This window comes from Pimephales promelas, chromosome 18 (genome assembly GCF_988280905.1).
Source record: "Pimephales promelas chromosome 18, fPimPro1.hap1.1, whole genome shotgun sequence".
Lineage (NCBI taxonomy): Eukaryota > Metazoa > Chordata > Actinopteri > Cypriniformes > Leuciscidae > Pimephales > Pimephales promelas.
In genome coordinates this window covers 3,274,885-3,296,167 of record NC_142786.1, presented here as the reverse complement: position 1 = coordinate 3,296,167, position 21,283 = coordinate 3,274,885, and the positions used below count along the sequence as shown (strand labels likewise).

General features: G+C 40.6%; 3 protein-coding genes across 9 annotated transcripts in view; 1 reads left to right on the top strand and 2 right to left on the bottom strand.

The window, feature by feature from the left end:
- meaf6 (MYST/Esa1-associated factor 6) overlaps positions 1-14,979 on the bottom strand; it is a 28,125-nt gene extending 13,146 nt beyond the window's left edge. Inside the window, exons 1-8 of one of the 5 annotated variants that reach the window (XM_039679046.2) lie at positions 14,821-14,979; positions 14,036-14,151; positions 13,864-13,951; positions 13,740-13,785; positions 13,123-13,312; positions 12,197-12,226; positions 11,895-11,928; positions 11,316-11,678 (exon numbers count right to left, since the gene is read on the bottom strand). In XM_039679046.2, coding sequence (XP_039534980.2) covers positions 11,664-11,678; positions 11,895-11,928; positions 12,197-12,226; positions 13,123-13,312; positions 13,740-13,785; positions 13,864-13,951; positions 14,036-14,151; positions 14,821-14,910 — 609 coding nt within the window. In that variant the 5' untranslated portion in view covers positions 14,911-14,979 and the 3' untranslated portion in view covers positions 11,316-11,663. Of the gene's footprint in view, positions 1-11,315; positions 11,679-11,894; positions 11,929-12,196; positions 12,227-13,122; positions 13,313-13,739; positions 13,786-13,863; positions 13,952-14,035; positions 14,174-14,820 lie in introns of those variants that run through there. The other 4 variants (XM_089122584.1, XM_089122581.1, XM_039679047.2 and 1 more) reach the window with 4 other exon arrangements.
- Positions 74-21,283, bottom strand: part of LOC120483790 (E3 ubiquitin-protein ligase TRIM39) — a 210,250-nt gene continuing 189,040 nt past the window's right edge. The window contains exons 2-9 of one of the 2 annotated variants that reach the window (XM_089122575.1): positions 10,691-10,718; positions 6,236-6,322; positions 5,501-6,054; positions 5,302-5,391; positions 4,938-5,171; positions 4,713-4,851; positions 791-817; positions 74-642 (exon numbers count right to left, since the gene is read on the bottom strand). In XM_089122575.1, the coding sequence (XP_088978701.1) occupies positions 89-642; positions 791-817; positions 4,713-4,851; positions 4,938-5,171; positions 5,302-5,391; positions 5,501-6,054; positions 6,236-6,302 (1,665 nt within the window). In that variant the 5' untranslated portion in view covers positions 6,303-6,322; positions 10,691-10,718 and the 3' untranslated portion in view covers positions 74-88. Of the gene's footprint in view, positions 643-790; positions 818-4,712; positions 4,852-4,937; positions 5,172-5,301; positions 5,392-5,500; positions 6,055-6,235; positions 6,323-10,690; positions 10,725-21,283 lie in introns of those variants that run through there. The other variant, XM_089122576.1, reaches the window with a different exon arrangement.
- On the top strand, positions 15,005-19,558 carry stpg1 (sperm-tail PG-rich repeat containing 1). Of its 2 annotated transcripts, none has more exons than XM_039678543.2 (8): positions 15,005-15,974; positions 16,078-16,187; positions 16,520-16,618; positions 16,850-17,029; positions 17,316-17,427; positions 17,841-18,009; positions 18,876-19,066; positions 19,198-19,558. In XM_039678543.2, exons 1-8 carry the CDS (start codon positions 15,920-15,922, stop codon positions 19,269-19,271), a joined length of 990 nt encoding a protein of 329 aa, XP_039534477.2. In that variant the 5' UTR covers positions 15,005-15,919; the 3' UTR covers positions 19,272-19,558. The 2 variants fall into 2 exon arrangements, with proteins under 2 accessions (XP_039534477.2, XP_088978706.1); XM_089122580.1 differs by having other exon boundaries at positions 16,075-16,187.

Here is a 21,283-nt window from a genome sequence, read left to right as displayed (position 1 = left end):
AAAAATATGATGAAAATATAGCAAAACATGTTTAGATTTTTTTTTTAACTATATAAATAGTTTTCATTGTGTATTTCATATTAGGGGTCTAAATTAATTGATTGTGTTTGACAGGTATGATGATCAGTGGAGTTGAGTTTGTACCTCCATTATTAGTGCATGGGCTAAAATATGGATAGAGTTTCCCAGTGAAAGACTGATGAGTGTAAGAGTAGAGATGAGAGCTGGACTCCACATCATAAAAGGAGACCAGACCCTCCTCATAATCCACAAACACACCGACCCGCTGCGGCTTCACTCTCACACACAGAGAGACACGAGGATCAGCTAAGGCCCTATATGAATTCTCATTCCTCAGCCACACAGTCCAGTGTCCATTACTGGGACTCAGATCGAATGCTCCCTTCCTGTTAATGGATTCTCTGACCACTCCTAAAGTCCAGTTAGTCTTTCCCTTCACCTGCACCTCAAAATAAAATCTCCCTGAGGAGAATCCCTCCTTTCCCAGGACATTTACGTATGTGTCAAATCTCTGTGGTGTGTCTGGGAGTTTCTGCTCAATGTCTCCATGTCTCACTTGTTTTCCATCATCAGACAGGATGAGATTAGGATGAGCTGTATCAGGATCCAGAGTCACATCCACTGAGAAAACAGACAATATGAATCACAACTTAATACAGACTTGTGCTGATGTGTGTAATATGTAATGAGTGTGTAATCATACTGTAGGTCAGTGATGAAGCTGTGAGTATCTGAATGTAATCTAGTGTAGGTCAGACACACACTGTACCTGCATACTGCTGTATCCTCTTCAATTCTGTAGAGACACATGACAATAAAACATCAGCAGATCTTTGACATGTTTATGTGTGCAATTATTGTCAAGATTTAAGGTTATATTTAAAGAATTGTGGACAACATGTTTTATCTGATCAATGTCTCTCTGCTGATATTTAGAGAATAACTGTCACGAACAAACACAACGGACAGAAGATCCAAAAGCAGTTGTTTTTAATTAAAGGGTAATCCAAACTCATAGTCATCCAGACAGGGGTCAAAATTAAATAAGGCTATCCAAAACATTAGACAAAAACAAGAAACGGGCAGATACAGACTAGGAAGTATGGTGACATAAAACAACAACTCCGTACACATACTGACACTGACAGGGAATATATACACAGATCTAACAAGACTAACAATGAACAGCTGGGAACAATAATTACGGGGAACAGCTGAGTGCAATGAACTGATTAGTGACAGTGACAGACAGAATGCAGGGAAATGAAGTCAAATGTGAAGGGCACCATGAGAACAAGGACCTCTAGTGACAAACAAGGGAACACAACCAGACACTGTGACATAACCCCCCCCCCCCCCCCCCCCCAACTGGCTCCGGCTCTGGAACAGTAGACACTGGCTCTGGCTCTGGAAAAGCAGACACTGGCTCTGGCTCTGGAACAGTAGACACTGGCTCTGGCTCTGGAAAAGCAGACACTGGCTCTGGCTCTGGAACAGTAGACACTGGCTCCGGCTCTGGAAAAGCAGACACTGGCTCCGGCTCTGGAACAGCAGACACAGGCGTGTCCAGGATCCAAGCCAGATGCTCCAGATAGTCCAGTATTGCCTTGGTGGCCACACAAATGGGCATCTCTTTATCTGTCTCAGACTGGGCAGACGTGACGTGAACAGTCTCTGACTGGGCAGACGGGACGTGAATAGTCTCTGACTGGGCAGACGGGACGTGAACAGTCTCTGACTGGGCAGACGTGACGTGAACAGTCTCTGACTGGGCAGACGGGACGTGAACAGTCTCTGACTGGGCAGACGGGACGTGAATAGTCTCTGACTGGGCAGACGGGACGTGAACAGTCTCTGACTGGGCAGACGTGACGTGAACAGTCTCTGACTGGGCAGACGGGACGTGAACAGTCTCTGACTGGGCAGACGGGACTGGGCAGACGGGACGTGAACAGTCTCTGACTGGGCAGACGGGACGTGAACAGTCTCTGACTGGGCAGACGGGACGTGAACAGTCTCTTACTGGGCAGACGGGACTCACAGTAACCTATGCTTCCTCATCCATTTACGCTTCTTTCCATATGGTGATGTGAATCTCCTTCTGTCCGGCGTTAACGGCTGCAGTGTACTTGGCGCGTCAACACACACAACGGCTGCAACTACCATGTGATCTCCCCAGTGGACCAGCACGACAACCGTCTGGATTGAGTCAAGTAGGGGACATCTGTAGGGTCTTCAAGCAGTCACCTTCCGTCCTCAGTGTTTCGTCGACTAGCCCACAACACCTCAAGAGGGCTCCACATTGACTATGGCGTCCCAGACCTACTTCCATCCTGAAGTGGCTCCTTCCTCGTAGTACACATGTGACCTAACCACAACCTCTTCGCAACCCAACCATATGCGGTCACCCGCGGTTACCCGCAGTTACGGGTCATCCAAAAATGTTTTTAATGATATTCGGGTCGCGGTCGGTCGGGTCGTTTGAAAAAAGATGGCAATTAAACATTTGTATTAATATAGTACTAGACACAATTTTGATGAAATATACAGCCCTACACATTATTGGCTGAATAACTGGCACGAAGATAACACACAAGCTCAGTCTAAACAGTTCTCGGTTCTATGATTCGAGAACCGCTGTCCCTGTGCGGTCGGTATAGTATCAGCTGCTCGTGCTCATCACTTCTCTCAACAGTGGCACCAACATGTCTCGGTTCAGTGAACTGTTGGAGTTACTGGAGTAAAATATAATTCAGGATATTGATTTCTTTCGATTCGTAGGCGACTGTCAGGCATGTCTGAAAGTGAGTAACTTTAGTAAATTTGTGGATCAGCACTGACGCAAGACGCGAACTGTTTCGAACGATTCAGTTCGAGTTAGTGTACTGGTTCGACCGTTTCACTAAAAAGAACCGGTTCAAAAGAACGATTCGTTCACGAACCGGCCATGTCTACAGTCTGCAGAGAGATGAAGGCGGCAAGAGAAAAGGTGAAGACTGGGGAGTGGAAGCTCCGCAAATACACAAATAGAAAGAGTAAAAATGTGGGAGACATTTGCTGAAATAATAAAAGATGATGACCAAAGTGCTGGCTTTGCCTTTGTTATGTGTAGGCCTACGTCTTCTTGCGATGCTGTGTTGTTACACGTCTATGGCCCAATAACGCTCTGATGAGCATTTACTACTTTTAAAAAATGCGGTCAGGAAGCGGGTCGGGTACAATATTTTTTTTTACTATTTTTTGCGGTCCGAGTTGCGGGCGGGTAGCTAAAAACGTCGGTCGGCTGCGGGTTGTTTATACATTGACCCGCGCATCACTGATACGCGCCAACTCGTTTGATTAGGGCTGTCGTGCCCCACGGTCGTCGTTAAAGCAGGTTCAGTGGCAACTGTTCCGTATGACATACTAACTTCCGCAAAATACAATATCTGCCCAATATCATTCACACAATATACACAGGAACGTAATAATAACTACGCAAATTACCCAAATAAGCCACCAGACTCTACAAAATCGTAGCATGGCGGCCTGTACATAGCCAGCCAGAATCTCTCGGTCTCAACCACAGCCAGTTGCTGCTCCTCTCTGCTGCTTCAGATAAGTTCTTTACAGTGCGACACAACTCTTGGCCACTGAATCCGACGTTGTAGAGTGTGTCCTCGACAACCCACTCCCACTGGATAAACCTGGACTCTCCATCCTAGTTGTTCTGCTTCAGTGGCCAGATGAGCATACTACAGTTTCTTCCTCTCATATGCCTCATCTACAGCATCCTCCCATGGGACTGTTAACTCTATCAGTTGAACAATGCATGCTGATCCAGACCACAAAACAATGTCTGGTCGGAGATTAGTGTTGGCAATCTCAGGTGGAAAAATAAGCTGTTGATCAAGATCAGCCAGCATTTTCCAGACCCTAACAGCTTCCAGTTGTCCTGCACTCTTAGAAAAAAGGGTTCATTGGGGTTCTATATATGAAGCATGGGGATCTTAACTCAACTCCAAAAAACCTATGCTGAAAAACGTTCTATGATTACTAAAAAGAACCCTTTTGGCACAAAAGGTTCTTTATAGGCTATTATTCATTCATATGTTGCATTATTCTGAAACATTTTGTTGTTGTAATTAAATTATTGTTTATTAAACTGTTGTAGTAACTTAATTTCACATTTTAATCAGGCTGATTTTTGGAGGAGAAAAACTAAAATGACACTTTTCGTGTGAATTTGGTTAACTACATAAAATTATCTTACTATATACATTTTCTAAACCCCATATCGTGAATTTGTGATCATTCACATGCATTCATAAATACATTTTAGGTTCTTGATGTTTGTCAATAATATGAAATATTTAATCCGAAAAGGACAAAAAAAGATAAGGAATGAGCCCAAAAGGTTCCATATAGAACCTTTTTCCTGGTTACAAAGAACCCTAAAGTGTTCTTATTATTGAACCCTTGAAAGGGGTTCTGTATAGAACCTTTTAGGGATTCCAAATACGTAGGGCTAATAGAACCTTTTCTTCTAAGAGTGTGGTCGACAATTGGTTTTAACAACTTTTCTAGGTGGTTGCTCACCAGGGCGGAGGAATATTGTCCCTTATTTCAGCTTGACCAGACTCATTGTTTATTACTGATATATAAAGATAATAAATATATGTATTTGTACGGTGTGTTTGATATTGCTGTACCAGTGTGTGTGAGTTTCTCCTGTAGAGAGTCCTGCAGTTTAGTCAGAGCTGTCCTCAGAGCCTCCAGACTCTCATCAGTCTTCACACTGATCTCAGACCAGTTCCTGGTGTTTGTGGAGCTGCACAGGGACGAGTAAATCTACAGCAGGAGAGAGAGAGGAGAAATCCTTCAGCATGGGGAGTGTTCTGGTGTCATTATCATTGATCAGAGAGATGTTGACTGACCTGTAGGAGGTGGAGGTGATCTTCAGTGTGTGAGAGCTGCTCCAGCTCAGTGTTTCTCATCTTTAGCTCAGTGATCTCCTGCTCCAGCTCTTCAATGAGCTCTTCCTCCTGTTTCTCTGCTGCTTTCTGCTGCTCCTCCATCATCTCCAGCAGTTCAGTCTGACATCTCTCAATGGAGCGGATGAGATCAGTGAAGAGCTCCACACGGGCAGCTTTCTCCTTCTCTGTGTTTCTCTGAGCAACCAGGACAATCAATTAATTATTCACTGTTTATGGGCATGATGCACAGTTCATATTACAGAGTACATGCATTCATCATGTCTAAATTCATGTGTCCAGAAAATAAGCAACCACAATCACTCACTTTTCTGACTTCTGCTGAGTGTTTGACGTCTTGGATCTTCTTGAATCTGTCCTGGATCTTCTGCTGTGTGTCTTGAATAATCAACTGAGTCTATGAATAGAGAATATTTGATTGATGGAATGACATGAGGGTAAGTATAAATGACAATTTTAATGTATATATGTGAAATATTGTAGTGTTGTTAGTACTTCATACTTACTTCTTCTAAAGAAATAGTGTTGTGGTTCTTGTGGTCTGTCACAAGACACATCGGACACACACACGTCTGATCATCTCTACAGAACAGCTCCAGAGGTCTCTCGTGTTTCTGACATATATAGTCCTCCAGATTACTCACAGGATTGATCAGTTTGTGTTTCTTTAAACCTGCCACTCTCAGATGAGGCTCCAGGTGAGTTTCACAGTAAGAGCTCTGACACACCAGACACGACTTCAGGGCTTTCTGCTTTCTGTCCTCACAGACGTCACACACAACTTCAGCTTTTTTCACAACTTCAGCTTTTTTCTCAGGACTTTTCTTTTTATAGTGATCTGCGATCTCTCGGAGTGTGGTGTTAATCTTGAGATCAGGTCTGTGCTTAAATGTTTGTTTACAATATGGACAGTTGCAGGTCTGGCTGTTGTCCCAGCACTTATTCAGACAGGTCTTGCAGAAGTTGTGTCCACATGGAGTGCTGACTGGATCAGTGAACACGTCCAGACATATCGAGCACTGAAGCTCCTCAGTCAGTGGACCGCTGGAGGAAGACATCACTGGAGAGAGAATTATTAAGATCATTATAATTAATATATTTAAGAATTAAGATTAATCACCTGCACAAGTGTAAAGTCAAATTTTTGTTGAAAGAATGTCCAGAATGTGCAGAGATTAATTCTAAACAATGCATGGTTATTTTAAAGATAAAATATGAGAGATTAAAGTGGGTTGACTCACATGGAGGCTCAGTCATACTCCCTCTCCTTTCTCGTTTTTTTGTTGATGGTGGGAAAGATTCTGCCATTGTTCTTCACCTCTTTATGAAGAAAAGAAAACCACAACAGAATAATCTTAAATAGGCAATAATGTCTACATTAAAGGACAGCACAGATAACCTTTTCCCCAAAATTAACATATATTTTGTAAAGCCAAGAGACATTTAATTTTGGATATGAGGAAAAGTGATTTTCAGGTGCAGTGTATTTCAAAACAAATAGTTTATTAAAAATATTAACAAATTGTAATTAACAATTCTGATACCATTTCAGTCTAGTAAACATTTTTGTAGAAGAAAAAATCCTTTTAAAACTGTGTATTCATAAAAAACTAAACATTTGCTGTTTTTATTAATGGGGATACCAGTCTAATCACGCCACTTTCTCTGCTGTCTTCCAGTGCTCTGTGTATATCTGAGATCCCTGTCATGAGACTGGCATGGACAAAGGACTCCTATTTAGCACAATTATAGCCAACCCAGAGGGGGGACTTAAGGAATACACATGTGACCCAGAGGGATCCATATGAGGAAACACTGGGGTATCCAGCCGCAGGTGGAACATTACAACCCCAAGGGTGGCAAGGTGGCTTGCCGAGGGAAAGACACATGCTCAGAGAGGCTTACAGTGGAAATACACATGTGGGGATCGCTCAGGGGAGGGACCATGCACACAGGAGGCACCAAGTCGACGCGCAGGCAATAGACACTGGCGCTGACGTCAGAAGTGCTGGAGGAACTAAGGGCTTTCGGGGAAGCTCACCTGATGAGAATATCGCACGTATCCAGTCCGTAGAGTGGAATGGCGAGCAAGCGAAAACACCTGAGCAGGTCCGGTACTAGCTGGTTGAAACAAGTACATGAGAGGACACAGGCTCCACTCGGAGATTGTAGAATCTGGCCAATGTGATGAGTGTTGCCCAGCCTGCACCTCTGCAGATGTCTGTTAGCTAGGCGCCATGTGCTGGAGCCCAAGAGGACACCACACTGGGTGGAGTGGGCAGTCACACCAAGGGGGCACGGTCGACCTTGCTGCTGGTTTGCCAAAGCAATGGCATCCACTATCCAGTGAGACAACCTTTGCTTGGAGAGAGCATTTCCCTTCAGCTCCCCACAATAACAGACAAAGAGCTGGTCTTAGGTCCTGAAACACTGCGTTCTGTCTACATAAGCACGGAGGGCACGTACTGGACAGAGCACTGCCACGGCTGGGTCTGCCTCCTCCGGGGGCAGCGCTTGCAGGTTCACCACCTGGTCCCGGAAGGGAGTGGTAGGAACCTTGGGCACATATCCAGGCAAGGGGCTCAGGATCACGTGAGAGTAGGCCGGCCCAAATTCCAGGATATGTGCCCAAGGTTCCTACCACTCCCTTCCGGGACCAGGTGGTGAAACAGGACCAGGGGTGTTGTCATAGGAAGTAGCTAGGTAACGCTGCCATCTCTGCCTGGAGCACAGTCATTGACCGCGTCCTGACAGAGGAGACCAGGGAAGGACGAACGTTCTTGCGGGGGTCTGCTCTGCCAGGGGGCTGAGCACAGAGGGGGATGAGAGCGGCACGGTCCGGGGACAGCGCAAACTGTAATCCGGCTCTGGGACAGAGGAGGATGAGGGGTGCACGGCTCAGAGGCGGTGCACCGTGTCATCCAAGAACTCTGTGTGCTCAGGGATGGATGTAATACTTCTTTCCTTGACCACATTAGAGTGCTGCCCACTTGAGGTTGAGCAGCGGGGAGTGGAGAACAAAAGATTCTCCCTGGCCCTCCTCCCCGGGAAGGAGTAGTCCTGGTACCATCTCCTGGGAAGTATCCATCTACATCCCTGAGCAGCCCATCTCAGGAGCGCCTTAGCGCTTTAACCAGGCATTTACCGGGGGACGTGGGGTGGAGAGGGCTGGGGCCTGGGTGAAGGTTTCTGCTTTGGCCGGGCGGGAGGGGCGGGAGGGCAGCCTCTGCGGCGAACAGTCTGAGGCGCCTGCCCGGCCGACTGGGTGGAGGTCGCAGCAGGTCGACGGGGCCAGATGTGTTTTATGACCTCAGTCTGTTTCTGAGAAGTCGAGAATTGTTGGGCCAAGTCCTCGACTGCACCGCCGCAGAGAATGCAGAGAAGCAGCTGCCTGTCCCACTGCTCTGTAAGACTTCGCCACTAGCGTAGACGAAAATATACAGGCTTTGGATGGGTCCTTAGGCTCGTTGCGAGAAGAAGCACTCTGTGGACACATTTGCATCGCAACAGAGTGTTCAAAAGGGCAGAGCCCAGTGTACCCACAGGCAGCGCCTCCATCGAGGGGAGGAAAGGCAGATGAGATCTTATTATGCACGTCCGGGAAGAAAGGTATTGCAGTTGGCTGTGGACGTGAATCGGTGGCCATGCCCAAAAAACAATCATCCAGCCGTGAGCACTCAGGACAGGACGGAGGAGTCCCGATGCTCGCTGCTGCCCGGGAAAGCATGGCAGTCATCTTGGGGTCGGACTGGACGAATGACTCCACACCCGAAGGAGTCAGCCCCGCCGAATAATTAAGTAAGTAAAGTTTGTTTATAGAGCACTTTTCACAGATAAAATCACAAAGTGCTTTACAAAGTGTAACCACAACAATAATACAGTATACAATCAATAAAAAATTACATTAAAATAGCCCAAAATAAAACCCAGTCAACTAAAAGCTTGTTTAAATAAAAATGTCTTGAGCTGCCTTTTAAAAGAATCGAGTCAACCGCATCCAGAAGTGCACGGGCGAGGCATCTTTAAAAAGATGTGCCGCGTGGAAGCTCTTTTAGAGAGGAAACTAGGTGCTGAAGCACCCGCGGAGAAACTTCTTTTACTGTCTATGGGAGAAACACACTCACTGGCAAACCACTGCACAGATAAGCAGGAAGCACGCACTCACTGGGATATCACCGTCACACCAACGCCGAGAATTGGCTTTATGCACAGCTCCACTATTTCCTGAACTTAAGTCAGCTCCTTTGTTTCCTGTCTGCCATTATTGGCCAAGCTTGATTAATTCAGGTGTGTTTGATTATTGTTGCCGTGACTACTGTGATCAGGCACACCTGAACTAATCAATTTTGCCAATGGGCTCTATGCACGGCGGTATTTCCGGTGAAGCATTAGGGATGCTCGATAACTTCCGCCGATCGTAGAGTCCAATGCAATACCGAGAATTTATATTGAATTTTATACTCCATGGTTATACTAAAGAAACATTAGTCACAAAAACAGATAAAACAGACACCCCTCGTTGTGTTTATGCTTCTTTTTAAAATTATATTAAATAAATATAACTATATATAAAATTACATCTAAACGTATGTACGTTTCATTTCAAAGACTGGAGGACAGTAAATCTTGAAGACTCTGCCATATTTCCGTCTTCCTCGGTTTTCCTCCGCTTTAATCTCCACAACCGGAAATGGACGAGCATCCTTGCGTCAAATGCAGAATTTATGCGTGCATATAGCCCATAATGGCAGACAGGAAACAAAGGAGCTGGCTTAAGTTCAGGAAGTAGTGCAGCTGTGCATAAAGCCAATTTGCGTGCCCGAAGACGGTGACAACTTCAGAGATGCCTTGTGGAATGAAGAATGAACTTTGCTCCGAGTCCGAAGCAAAAACATATCTGCTTTCCTTTTGCATTGCATTCTGCGCCGACGGACGGCGCCCTCCTTTTTATACCCACGAGGTGAGGCGGAGTTACGACATGCAAATTCCGCAGAGTTTCTTTGCTTATTGGTCGTTATATATTGATCAAAGCTGATGGGCGTTCTAAGTGAAACTCGGAGTGTCAACAAAAGAGAACAATATTAACATAAACTTTTTTAATCTATTTTATTCCCAAAAAAAAAAAAAAAAACCCGATGAAAATATTATTTCATCTTGTCACTCTTCATGAGGTGTTTAACACATTTGTGCACAACTTTTGAAACAGGTTCAGCAGGTTTTCTAGTCAAGGGTCACATATGCTTCCTGCTTCTGAGTTTTTGACTTGACAAAATTTTAAAAAACTCAAACTTTGCTACACAACTACTCAAATAACATATTTAAATACAATTCTGATTGCTAACTTTTAAGTGCAGTAAATAACTACAAGAGATGAGTGAGTATTTGACATGATTAAACCCTTGGGTCAGTTCATAAACAGCTATTATGTTAAGACTGTCTTAAAAACTAAATAGCAGTTAACTTGGCATTATCTGTCTTACTTTTCGGGATCGAATTAGACCAATCTACATTTTCATGTAACTGACTTAAAAAAGTCTTAAAGAAAAACATTTGATTCACATGTAAGGCTAGTCTTAGCAGATTATACAAATATAGCCTGATTTTGTTCAACTTTTGTTTGACACTGACCTACTAAACCAGATCACTTCCATTAGAAACCTGTTCGGCACAATCTCTCTTATATTTCTATCTCTTACCTGTGAGTATCAGATGTGTCCACAACACACTTTGAACGGATCAATAGATATTCTGTTTTAAGAGGTTGATAGTTTCAGGGCACATGTTGTAGTTAATCAAGTTTCATTTCTCTCTCTGAACTAGTGATGTCAGAGCTCCTCCTGTATTCAGACATTTACATGTGTCCCTCTATTCGGTGAGTTGGGTTTATGTGTTTATTAGTATTGTGACTAATTTTTCTGTCAGGTCCTGAAAAAGAAAAATTGCAGATTTACAAAAGCTTGATTGTTTGGTGATATATATGAAGAGTTTCCAGGACAAATGCTGCTCAACTTACAGATGTTTCATAAAATCCTAAGGAGTGTTAGTCAATCTAATGCTCTTATATTTTGAGACGGGTATGTCAGTCTCGTAGAGGCAGGGTTCTGTCAATCTGCTCTGAGAAACACTAATATGACATTTCAAAATCCAAGTTAAAAGGTAAATAATGTCTCAAAGAAAAGAAAGCAGCAGTAAACCGAGTTTCTCAACATGAAGATTAATCTCAGTGTTTGAACAAAATAATATTACTAATTTTAAACAATTTATCAATATGCTTACAGACAAAATTATTTTAAATTGAGGAATTGGTCATCAAACAACATATTGTCTTATTTCAGTTTTATTCAAAACAAGATGGTAAAAAACAAAAACAAAATAATGACAAGACCAACTTTTTACATCAGCTACACGTTTAACAAAAAAAGTGATGTATATCCAAAAGCAGGAGCAAAGGTTTGGATCCACTGATGCATCATCCATGTAACATCATAAATAAAAAGATTCCAGCTTTATGAGCAGTTCTGGAACCTCATGTTTGCAATACATATCATGCAATAACAGAACCTGAATCCAATAGAGACTATAATTCACATGAGAGCTTCACTACGGTCAGGGAAAGTTTGGTGTGTGTGTGTGTGAGTGTGAATGTCTGTAAGAGACTGAGGGGATCCGTTAGGTCGAGTAATCCTGCAGAAACACACAAATCACACTATTACATTCTGGATAAAAAGTGAAAATGAGTGAAAACTTAAATTCTGATTGAAGAAAGATTAAGAAAAGATTTTTCAATATATTAAACAGCAAGATAACATCAGAATATACAAATACTGTTGTCACTGATTGGTCTCTAGTGACTTTTTGTAGACATTTACATGTGTACAAGAGAAGTACATCTGAACTTACTGCTCTGGGTTTCTTGTTCATCTTCATGTCAAATCTGTGAGGAGAAAACAAATAAACTCTATCATGGCCAGATCAACTAATGAACACTTATAAAACCCTGCATGCAACTAACTAAAAACCCAACATGACTATGAACTCCACAAGCATGCAGCTGAAAAATAAATGCAAAACTGCAGCAACATCTGTGAATGATGAGGCAGAAGCAAGCAGCACAGCATTCATCCACGCGACGCGGACGGCCCTACACAGCCAACGGACAGAAGACACGGGACTGAGAAACAGGAAGTAAAATTGAGACTTACTCAAAGTCATAATCAAACATGCCAGAGGGGCTGAAGGGGGCAGCGTTAGGAAGGAAGAGCATCAGAGGTTAGTGCACTAGACGACCACATCAATCCCACAGTGGACTAGATAGGGTGTCAACACTTGGGTTTATAAAGCATACTCTATAGAGCATCATTGAATATCAGACCCTAACTAGTGCTCATCTTATATAATGAGAAATGATCCTGGATGCAAACTTCATCTGCTCCAAGGCAAACCACACATGACAAAATCAACATTTGCCAATGTTTGTGGATTAATGACAGGATTATATCAGCAAATATTTGAACATTCAAAAAAAAATTTTTTTTTTATTATAGCCTACAGTCCGACTGACAAGATTTACCCATTAAAGTCACATTTGAGATTAATTTTAGACCCAGTTAATATCAAACCTTCCAATCCATATATTTTTCCAAAAATCATCTATAAATACAGCACGAAAATGGGCTGTGCGTACTCGTTGAAAACTAGCTTCTCAAAATCTTCCCTCTGTACATCTAATACAAACACATCTTCAAACCGTTTCATTTGAGTGTTTCATTCTCTAATCAAACCAGCCTCTTATACGTCTGACCTGGACCAGAACAGCATTAGATGAGCATTAGGACCGAGAAAGAGTCTTTAGGCCAAATCCATAAGAGAGGAAAGAACAAAAGTAAAAGAACAGAAAGGAAAGAACAAAAATGAAGTAAACCCCTCCCATTCGGGAAAAGAGGCGTGGCTATCATAATCATCAGTGACTATGTCAATTTATAACTGCTCCCACATCCACTCAGATGTGTCCAAAAGACATTACATCAAACATTTCACAGCCTGTTCTGAAATAGCACTGGATCATGAGGTCATAAATAAATAACCATCTAATATCCTGGACCCCAAGGGCATGCTGGAGATCAGGTACCTGTGTCTGTTCTTGTTCTTGCGTTTCTTGTGGCTGTTGTGGTGGCTTCCAGAGGAAGACGAAGCGGCTTTCTGGGGTTTCAGGTCCTGTAGGGCTCCGTCTGCCTCCTCGGTGTCTTCCTGACTGGGTTCGTTTTCCTGGTTTTGGAGGTCCGGGGACGTGTCGCTCTCTGTTCCGCTTCCTGGCTCGCCTATAGGAGAAGAAGAAAAGGAAAGTTTGCAGACATAAAGTGATTAACACAACAGGCCATAATCAAATTATAAATCTTGCAAAATAATCGTCAAATTGGCTGTTTCTCTTAAAGGTAGTGATGTTACATATGACACTGAAGCTTCAAAGCGTGTATCGAGTATGCAGAACATTTGCTCATGAAGCTTTTTTATGTTTTATGAGTAGTAGAATATACATATTCATCCGAAGCACAACCACAACAATGTTCTTCAGCAAAACGCATCCAGTTTTGTATTTTAACCGCTAGATGGTCAAAAGTTCCATAGTGTAGCTGTAGGTGTGTTCGAGGTGAAACTCTGAATTAGTGTTGTCACGATACCAAAATTATTGTTTCGATACCGATACCAAGTCAAGAATCGCGATTTCGATACTTTTTCAATACTCACGTTTTTCATTCATATGATCAGGAATCCCTCCAAGAGCACAAACAGCCTGTAAAACATTCTTCTTTCAGCATTATTTCATAATTAATAATCATTATTTCTTATTATATATTTCTAAAACACTGACCGCCACTGATGTGACAGAGGACTTGCTGAAAAGACGTTCCGCTTCCTTGAACTTCCTGTTTCTCCGATCAGTCTTGCTGTTGGAATTCCTGAAGCAGAAGAAAGCTGATGCTGACCTGTCCGCCTTTAAGATTTATACATCATTAAACCACATGATGTCACTTCACACTCACTTTTGATTGGTCAGATATCGGTCCCATCCTCGAATGATGTTCCCGTACATCTGAGTGTCCTCCAGGTAACTGCCTTCAAATGCATAAATCTGTCTTTCCAGATTCACCAGAGTCTCCTGAGAAAAATACATGCAAAATCTGTACATATATAATTTTGCTGACTTTGTTTTAAACATAATGCTAAAATAAACACAAACATAATGCTAAAATAAACACTTTGTACAGAATATATATATAAAAATATATAAGTGTTCATTTTAGCATTATGCTAAAAACAAAGTCAGCAAAATTGCCGTTAATAATTTTAGCTGCAGCTGTCAACCATACATGACCTAACGTTACACATGATCACATAGCAATAATATTTATTTCACTGTACAGTTCTACGTTCTTCGCTTATTTTTGAAACTGTAGAAAGTAAGCCTCAAGCTATGCACAAGTGGCATGTCTTTAATGCTGTATATCTGCAGTATGTTGTGCATCAGCAGGCGCCATAACAAAAGCGGCTAATACAGTTAGCATCTTAACATAAATATACAAGATATACAGCAATCACAAAATGGAGTCGTTTTGATATATGAAGTACAAATATAACCTAAGACTATCTGATTATTAAATACAAACACACATGCATTAATTTTAAATAATGTATCTGTACAAGTCTATTTCAGTCTCGCGTTAGCATCCTTATCACAGAACGGGTATTCCAGTCAATATACGCATTACTTGGTGCCGGATCGAGATCGATTTTGGTCTTTTGAATATTTAGAAACGTGTATAATTACTGCAAGCTCTTGTTTTCTTTTGACCAGCTCGGAAAGCTCGCGGCGGGTATCGGGGATCTGCGGTGGAGTCGCTTTGGCGTGCATCGCCATGATGGAACTGAAATGCAGTGCTCAATGACCGAGAAGAGCTGAAGCGGATCATCACCTGCAGTTCTTTAAAAGTCCTCCAGTCCAACAGGGGGCGCTCGCTCCCCTCCAGAGCAGAATTCGAATAAAAAAAAAAGAGCAAAAACGCGAAAACGCCAAACCTGTTGTGTAGTTCATTCAGGATTTTCTTATTTGATTTTTTTTAAAATAGCAGTTTTCTATTAAATCATGAGGCATGTGATTAACTTTAACTGAAAAGGTTTGTTTACCGTCGTCATCCCTATAAGTTTATTAAGTTATTTACGACTTTTTGGTTGGGTACGATCAGTTTTATGCCAGGGAAATGTAATAATAATATCCTGACAGTAGGTTTATTCAATTGAATCGCTAATAGTAATGTCAATTATAATATCTAAGAAATAACATTCGTGGGCGTTTCCATGTGACGTTCCTCTTTGACCAATGAAACACAGACACTAACGGGTAAGCCACGCCTTCGTGATGTTTTCATTTTGTGTTATTTTTCATTCTAGTCATATTACACTTCTATGTCTGTAGCTAAAAAAACATTGAGCTCGCGCGTTCGCCCCGCACAACAAGATCTCGCGCTTTCTCCCGCTTTTTTGACTTTCCCGTTATATCCAGTAGCCACCACCAAGGGGCGACAGAGTGTTTGTTATAAAAGCAACTAAGTTAGCCTTGCGTTTACAAAATGCAAAAGCCTGCCTTTTGGATAATATTTAGGGAGGACAATGGGGCGAAATTAAGACATTTAAAAAAATATTTTAAATAATTTGTTTTGTTTGTTTTGCGATTGCAAAAATGAAATTCTGAACCCACGGCGTGACGTTTACATGTTGCCATGGCAACAAAGAGTAAATCCGTCAGAAACTTTTGAGCGAGTTCACCTACAACAGCATGAAAACAAGAGCACAGGCTCGATGTTTAAACCGACTGTTGATTATTAAATAAATACTTTTTTCTGTTTATTTTTTTCTTTCTCCCTCTACACATGAGAGGGAAGGGAACGGAAGTCATGGGTAAATTACACAAAGGACTGAATGAATGTGAGTGATTTAACTTACCTCAAGTGTCATTAGATCTGCTGAATAGTTTTTTATTTTTCTGTATTTGTTCTTATTAACAGTCATGTATCTGTTTATATAGTAGGTCAGGGATGTGCTGCTTCATCCATTCCAACCAAGTACCAGACAGTCATCATCAGTAATAAAGAGAAGACAGGCTTTTCCTCACAGACAAAGAGGTTTCAGGATCACCTGGTGAGTTTCATAAATAATCCAACTCTCCCACATTCAATTAAAAATACAAATTCTAAATATCACTATCTGTCTATCTGTCTGTCTGTTTGTCTATCTGTCTGTCTGTCTGTCTGTCTGTCTGTCTGTCTGTCTATCTATCTGTCGTTTGTCTATCTGTCTGTCTATCTATTTGTCTGTCTGTCTGTCTTTCTCTTTCTGTCTTGTCTATCTATCTGTCTGTCTGTCTATCTATCTGTCTGTCTATCTGTTTGTCTGTCTATCTGTCTGTCTGTCTGTCTGTCTGTCTGTCTGTCTGTCTGTCTGTCTGTCTGTCTGTCTATCTGTCATTTCAGAATGAGAACCCAGGTCCTGGTTCATATGTCTCACACACAGCTGCTGAGGGATGCAGTCCTTCATTCTCTAAGAGAGGAACAGGCAGTTTTGCGTCAAAAGTGAGACCCTGATCATCAGACAATTTAACCTTAACCAGTGCTTGTGGAATCTGTTTTGTCATTATGTAAGGTCTTGGGTCTTAAACATTACAAATATACTTTTATTTTTTAGACATTAGACATTTTATATTGTTTAATTGGTTAATTCCTTGCAACGTTTTGAAATAAGATGAATTCAAAATGAATTTTGAATTTAATGAATAATATCCCTGAATGTTTTTGCATCTCAAGGCTGGTCGTGTGCCCCGTAGCTTCCCGAGGTTACAGCCAGGACCTGATGCTTATAACCTGCAGACGTCTCTACTTTTCAAGCATGATTTCAACAGAGGAGAATCCAGAATGTTCCGTCCGCCTCTTGCAGTAAAGAGGGAAACACAAAAGAGTGAAAATCCTGCACCAAATCAATATAATGTATGTGGTATCATTGATTACAGTAAATATTACTTTAGCAATTAATCCATCTTCAGTGTCGCATGATCCTTCAGAAATCACTCTCATATGCTGATTTACTGCTCAAGAAACATTTATTATTAATAATGATAAAAAACTGTTGATGTATTTTTTAAACATCTTTGCAGTGACTTTTGTTCAATTTAATATGTCTTTGCTAAATAGAAATATATATTTTTTTTAAATATCCTACTGTCTCTAAACTTTTGAATGGAAATTTATTTTATTTTTATTTTTTTGCTCTCAGGTGCTTTATAATGTCGTGAACAGAAATTCAACCGTTTCGGCTCAATGTGCATTTCGCTCCAAAACCAGACGAACTGCAACTTTAACGGACAACTTTAAAGGACCTTGTCCCTGTGAGTAACTCCCATTTTAGATGGGGATTGCACCAATAAAAAGGTGCAATCCAAACTGTTACTGTAAAATGGTCAACAGTTCAGTAATTAAATCTGATGATAAAAACAACATTATAATTGAAAGCATATGAATATTAGTGAGTGTTGTCAGGTTTTCAAGGGTGTGACTGTTCCTTTGCATGTGCATGTAATTACAGCCACTGTACAGTTGGAATTATGGGTTGTATTTTAAATTCAGTAGTGAAATGTGTATTAATTGGAAAATAAGAGATATGTCCTGCTGTAATCACAACCAAATATTGTAATGCTATTAATCTATTTATTCATATGTTTATGTTTAAAGCTATCGACTGTCAAACAACCGAAAGATATTCCAGATTATGTATCTTTCTATCTCTATCCTTCTTCTAAAGGCCACTATAAAGTGAGTGAGGTTTTGGTCCAGAAGACTCCTCTAGTTCCTATCTCCTGTTTTAAATCCACCACTGCCCGGATCCAGTCGCCCGTGAGAAACAACATCCCCGGTCCCGGGACCTACAACCCCTATCAACCACCAGAACCTGTGAAGAGAACCGTTCTCCCGTAATTAAACTTAAACCAATCAAATACATCTTATTTTATGCTCTTAAAGTGACAGTTCACCCAAAAATGAAAATTCTGTCATTTACTCACCCTTTATTCCCAACCTGTGTAAATTTCTTTCTTCTGCTAAACACCAAAGAAGATATTTGCTAACACTTTAATATGGGGAACACATATGCCTTTTACCACAATAAAATCCTGGTTTATTAATTATTAATAGGCTAGTTAGTAAGGAAGTTTTTGTAGCATTTAAGTTTAGGTATTAAGGGATGTAGAGTAAGGTCATGCAGAATAAGGCTTTAAAATGTGCTTTATAAGTACTAATAAACACTCAACATGCATGCTAATAAGCAACTAATTAATAGTGATAATTGAACCTTAAAATAAAGTGTTTCCAGATATTTTGAAGAATGTCGGTAAGCAAACAGTTGATGGACCCCATTGACTTCCATATTTTTGTCCCAAAACTAGTAAAGTCAGTGGGGTCCATCAACTGTTTAGTTACTGACATTCTTCAAAATATCTTCTTCACAGAAGAAAGAAATTCATACAGGTTTGGAACAACTTGAGTATAAGTAAATGATGAGAGAATTTTCATTTTGGGTGAACTATCCCTTTAAGAGCAACAATGCACTGGTGGAACGTCTACTATTATAGAATGACTTTTTGCCCATTTAAATATTGCTTGCAGAGAATTTCATCAGAATACACAGCTACTTTTGAATATATTTGACATAAAACAGCTGCTTTTATCATAAACTATTTAATCATGATAGTCATGATATCTCAGATGTCTCATTCTTCACACTGGATTAATCTGTTTTATGTTTGTCACATAAAATGATGAAAGTTTTATCGCTATGCAGAAGGAGACACTACTTAGGATTATCAGCACCACCTCTGATACCCGCCAAAGACCCACCTTTCCCCGGCCCGGGACACTACGACATAGTGAACAACAATCCTTCAGCCAAACACCTCGTGTCCAGCGCCGCCTTCCTGTCCGGAACAAGCAGGTGGATACAGGTGGACAAAGGACAGGACATACCTGGTCCAGGTAACACTTACATCATCTCTGCTTCATTGAAAAAATCAGGCTTTTACTTAATTTAGCTGTCCGCTGGCTAAAAAGTTTAAACTTTTGATCATGGAACGATTTACTGAATATCCTAAATTTCCTCTTCCCAGGTTTCTATGAACCCACGGTCCTTTCAAAGGCATCGTTCTTGTATAATCCTGAAAAAATATGGATTCCTGCTTAAACAGCTTTAGTAAAGAATTGACTTAAGGATTTGAAGTGTGCTCTTATTTCATAAAATGTCAGCCCCAGTAAGATTATTATTTCTTCTTTTTCCTTATTATGAATTATTATATCAAATTTTTACTATGACAGGTTAAAGGGATACTCCACCAGCTTGGTTGCTTCTCTGCTCTAATGAATGAATTGGGCTAAGCTAAGTGCTAGAAAAGTTTCACCGTGCGATTAAGCACACGCACTAAGACATACGTATGAGAGGTATGAATCAACTCGTCTTAGTTAAGGGAATAATATAGTTTAACGGTGGAGTATCCCTTTAAGGGCTTTTCTAAATGTGTATCACTTTAATAAAAGCATGTCTAGTAGCTTCTGAACTTCTAGCAGACATGTCTGCAGTCAGTGATCTGAACGAATCAAAGCATTCTCAGAAGTGTAGATCCGCTCTCGGTCTGACTCACGTCTGGACAGCTGAAAGTCAGCACACACGGCTGAGCTCCAAACCCTTGATCCCTCAGCAGCTGATCCTGGACCTGCTGGATGGTGAACATGATGCTGGGAGGGATGTGCTTGAGCTGATCCTGGATCAGTGGTGTAATGAGCAGCTGTTGTGGGACTAGAGGAGGGTGTGGAGGTCTGTGCTCATCTGAACAATGCCAAAATCTATGAGGGGATTTCAGACGCTCATGACTTGAAACTGTCCTCAATGACTTCTGGTCAAGGTCAACATTATGCATAAAATGATTCATCAGGGCTGTTTATTTTCTTTTTTAGATTATGATGTTGTAAGATTATTCGATTATGATTTTACAATGTTTCCAACACGCTAATATACTCAGACTTTTAATGTTTTTGAAAGGCCTCGTCTGCTCACCAAAGCTGCATTTATTTAATAAAAAAATACAGTAAAAACAGTCATATTGTGAATTATTATTACAATTTAAAATAAGTGTTTATTAAGTTAATAAATTGTAAAATATAATTTTCAGCATAATTTCTCCAGTCTTCAGTGTCACATGATCCTTCAGAAATCATTTTAATATAATATGCTGCTCAAGAGACATTTCTTATTATTATCAATGTTGAAAACTGCTTCATATTTTTTATCAAAACCAAGATACATTTTTTAGTTTTTTTTTTTAGTTTTTCATTGTTTCTTTGATGAATAGAAAGTTCAAAAGATCAACATTTATTTGAAACAGAAATCTTTTGTAACATTATTAGTGTAACTTTTATCATAAAAATATATTTATTTTAAACAAATTTTACTGACCCCAAACTTTTGAATAATAATCTATGTCTACATGCTAGTGATTTTTAATGATAGTTATGAATAAATATTCTATAAATCTTAATTTATTTATTTATTTATTTTTTAAATTTTAAAATAAGATCGTGTTGAATTTACATTAATTATTTAGTTTCATTCAGGGCTGTATTTAGACATTTTCATATCTGAAATTTTAATTTGTCTGTTTTTTCCCTATGCATATTTGTTGTAGGTGGTTGCTAGGTCTGGGTGAAATTGAGTGTGATGCTCTTCAGTTGCTAGGGTGGTTGCTAGGTGGTAACGAGCCACCCTCAAGTCTGACTCCAGTCCCTCCCTTAATGTAAGTCTGTAAGAAGTTTACACCCATTTTTACATCGGACAAAATTTGAAGTAATAGTTTAAAAACAAATATTAGCTCACCTTTCCTCAAATCAAGCTGGATTATTTGATGCGTCATTCTGTAGTCAATGCAAAACAAGTTTCTCACTGAATTTTAATTAGGGTTACTTCATGAGCTTTTAGTCTTTAGCAATAGCTACCAAATGAGTACAGGGGCCGTGTTGCATGAACATAGCTATTATGTTGTGTCTTACTATTACTAGTATGGCCAACTAGGTTAGTCAAGGGGTAATCAGTGTTACGTTCTAGTATCAAATTAGACCAATCTACATTTTTATGTACTGTAACTGACTTAAAACAGTTAATAACAGTCTTAAAGAAAAAATGTGATGACTAACTTTTAAGACTAG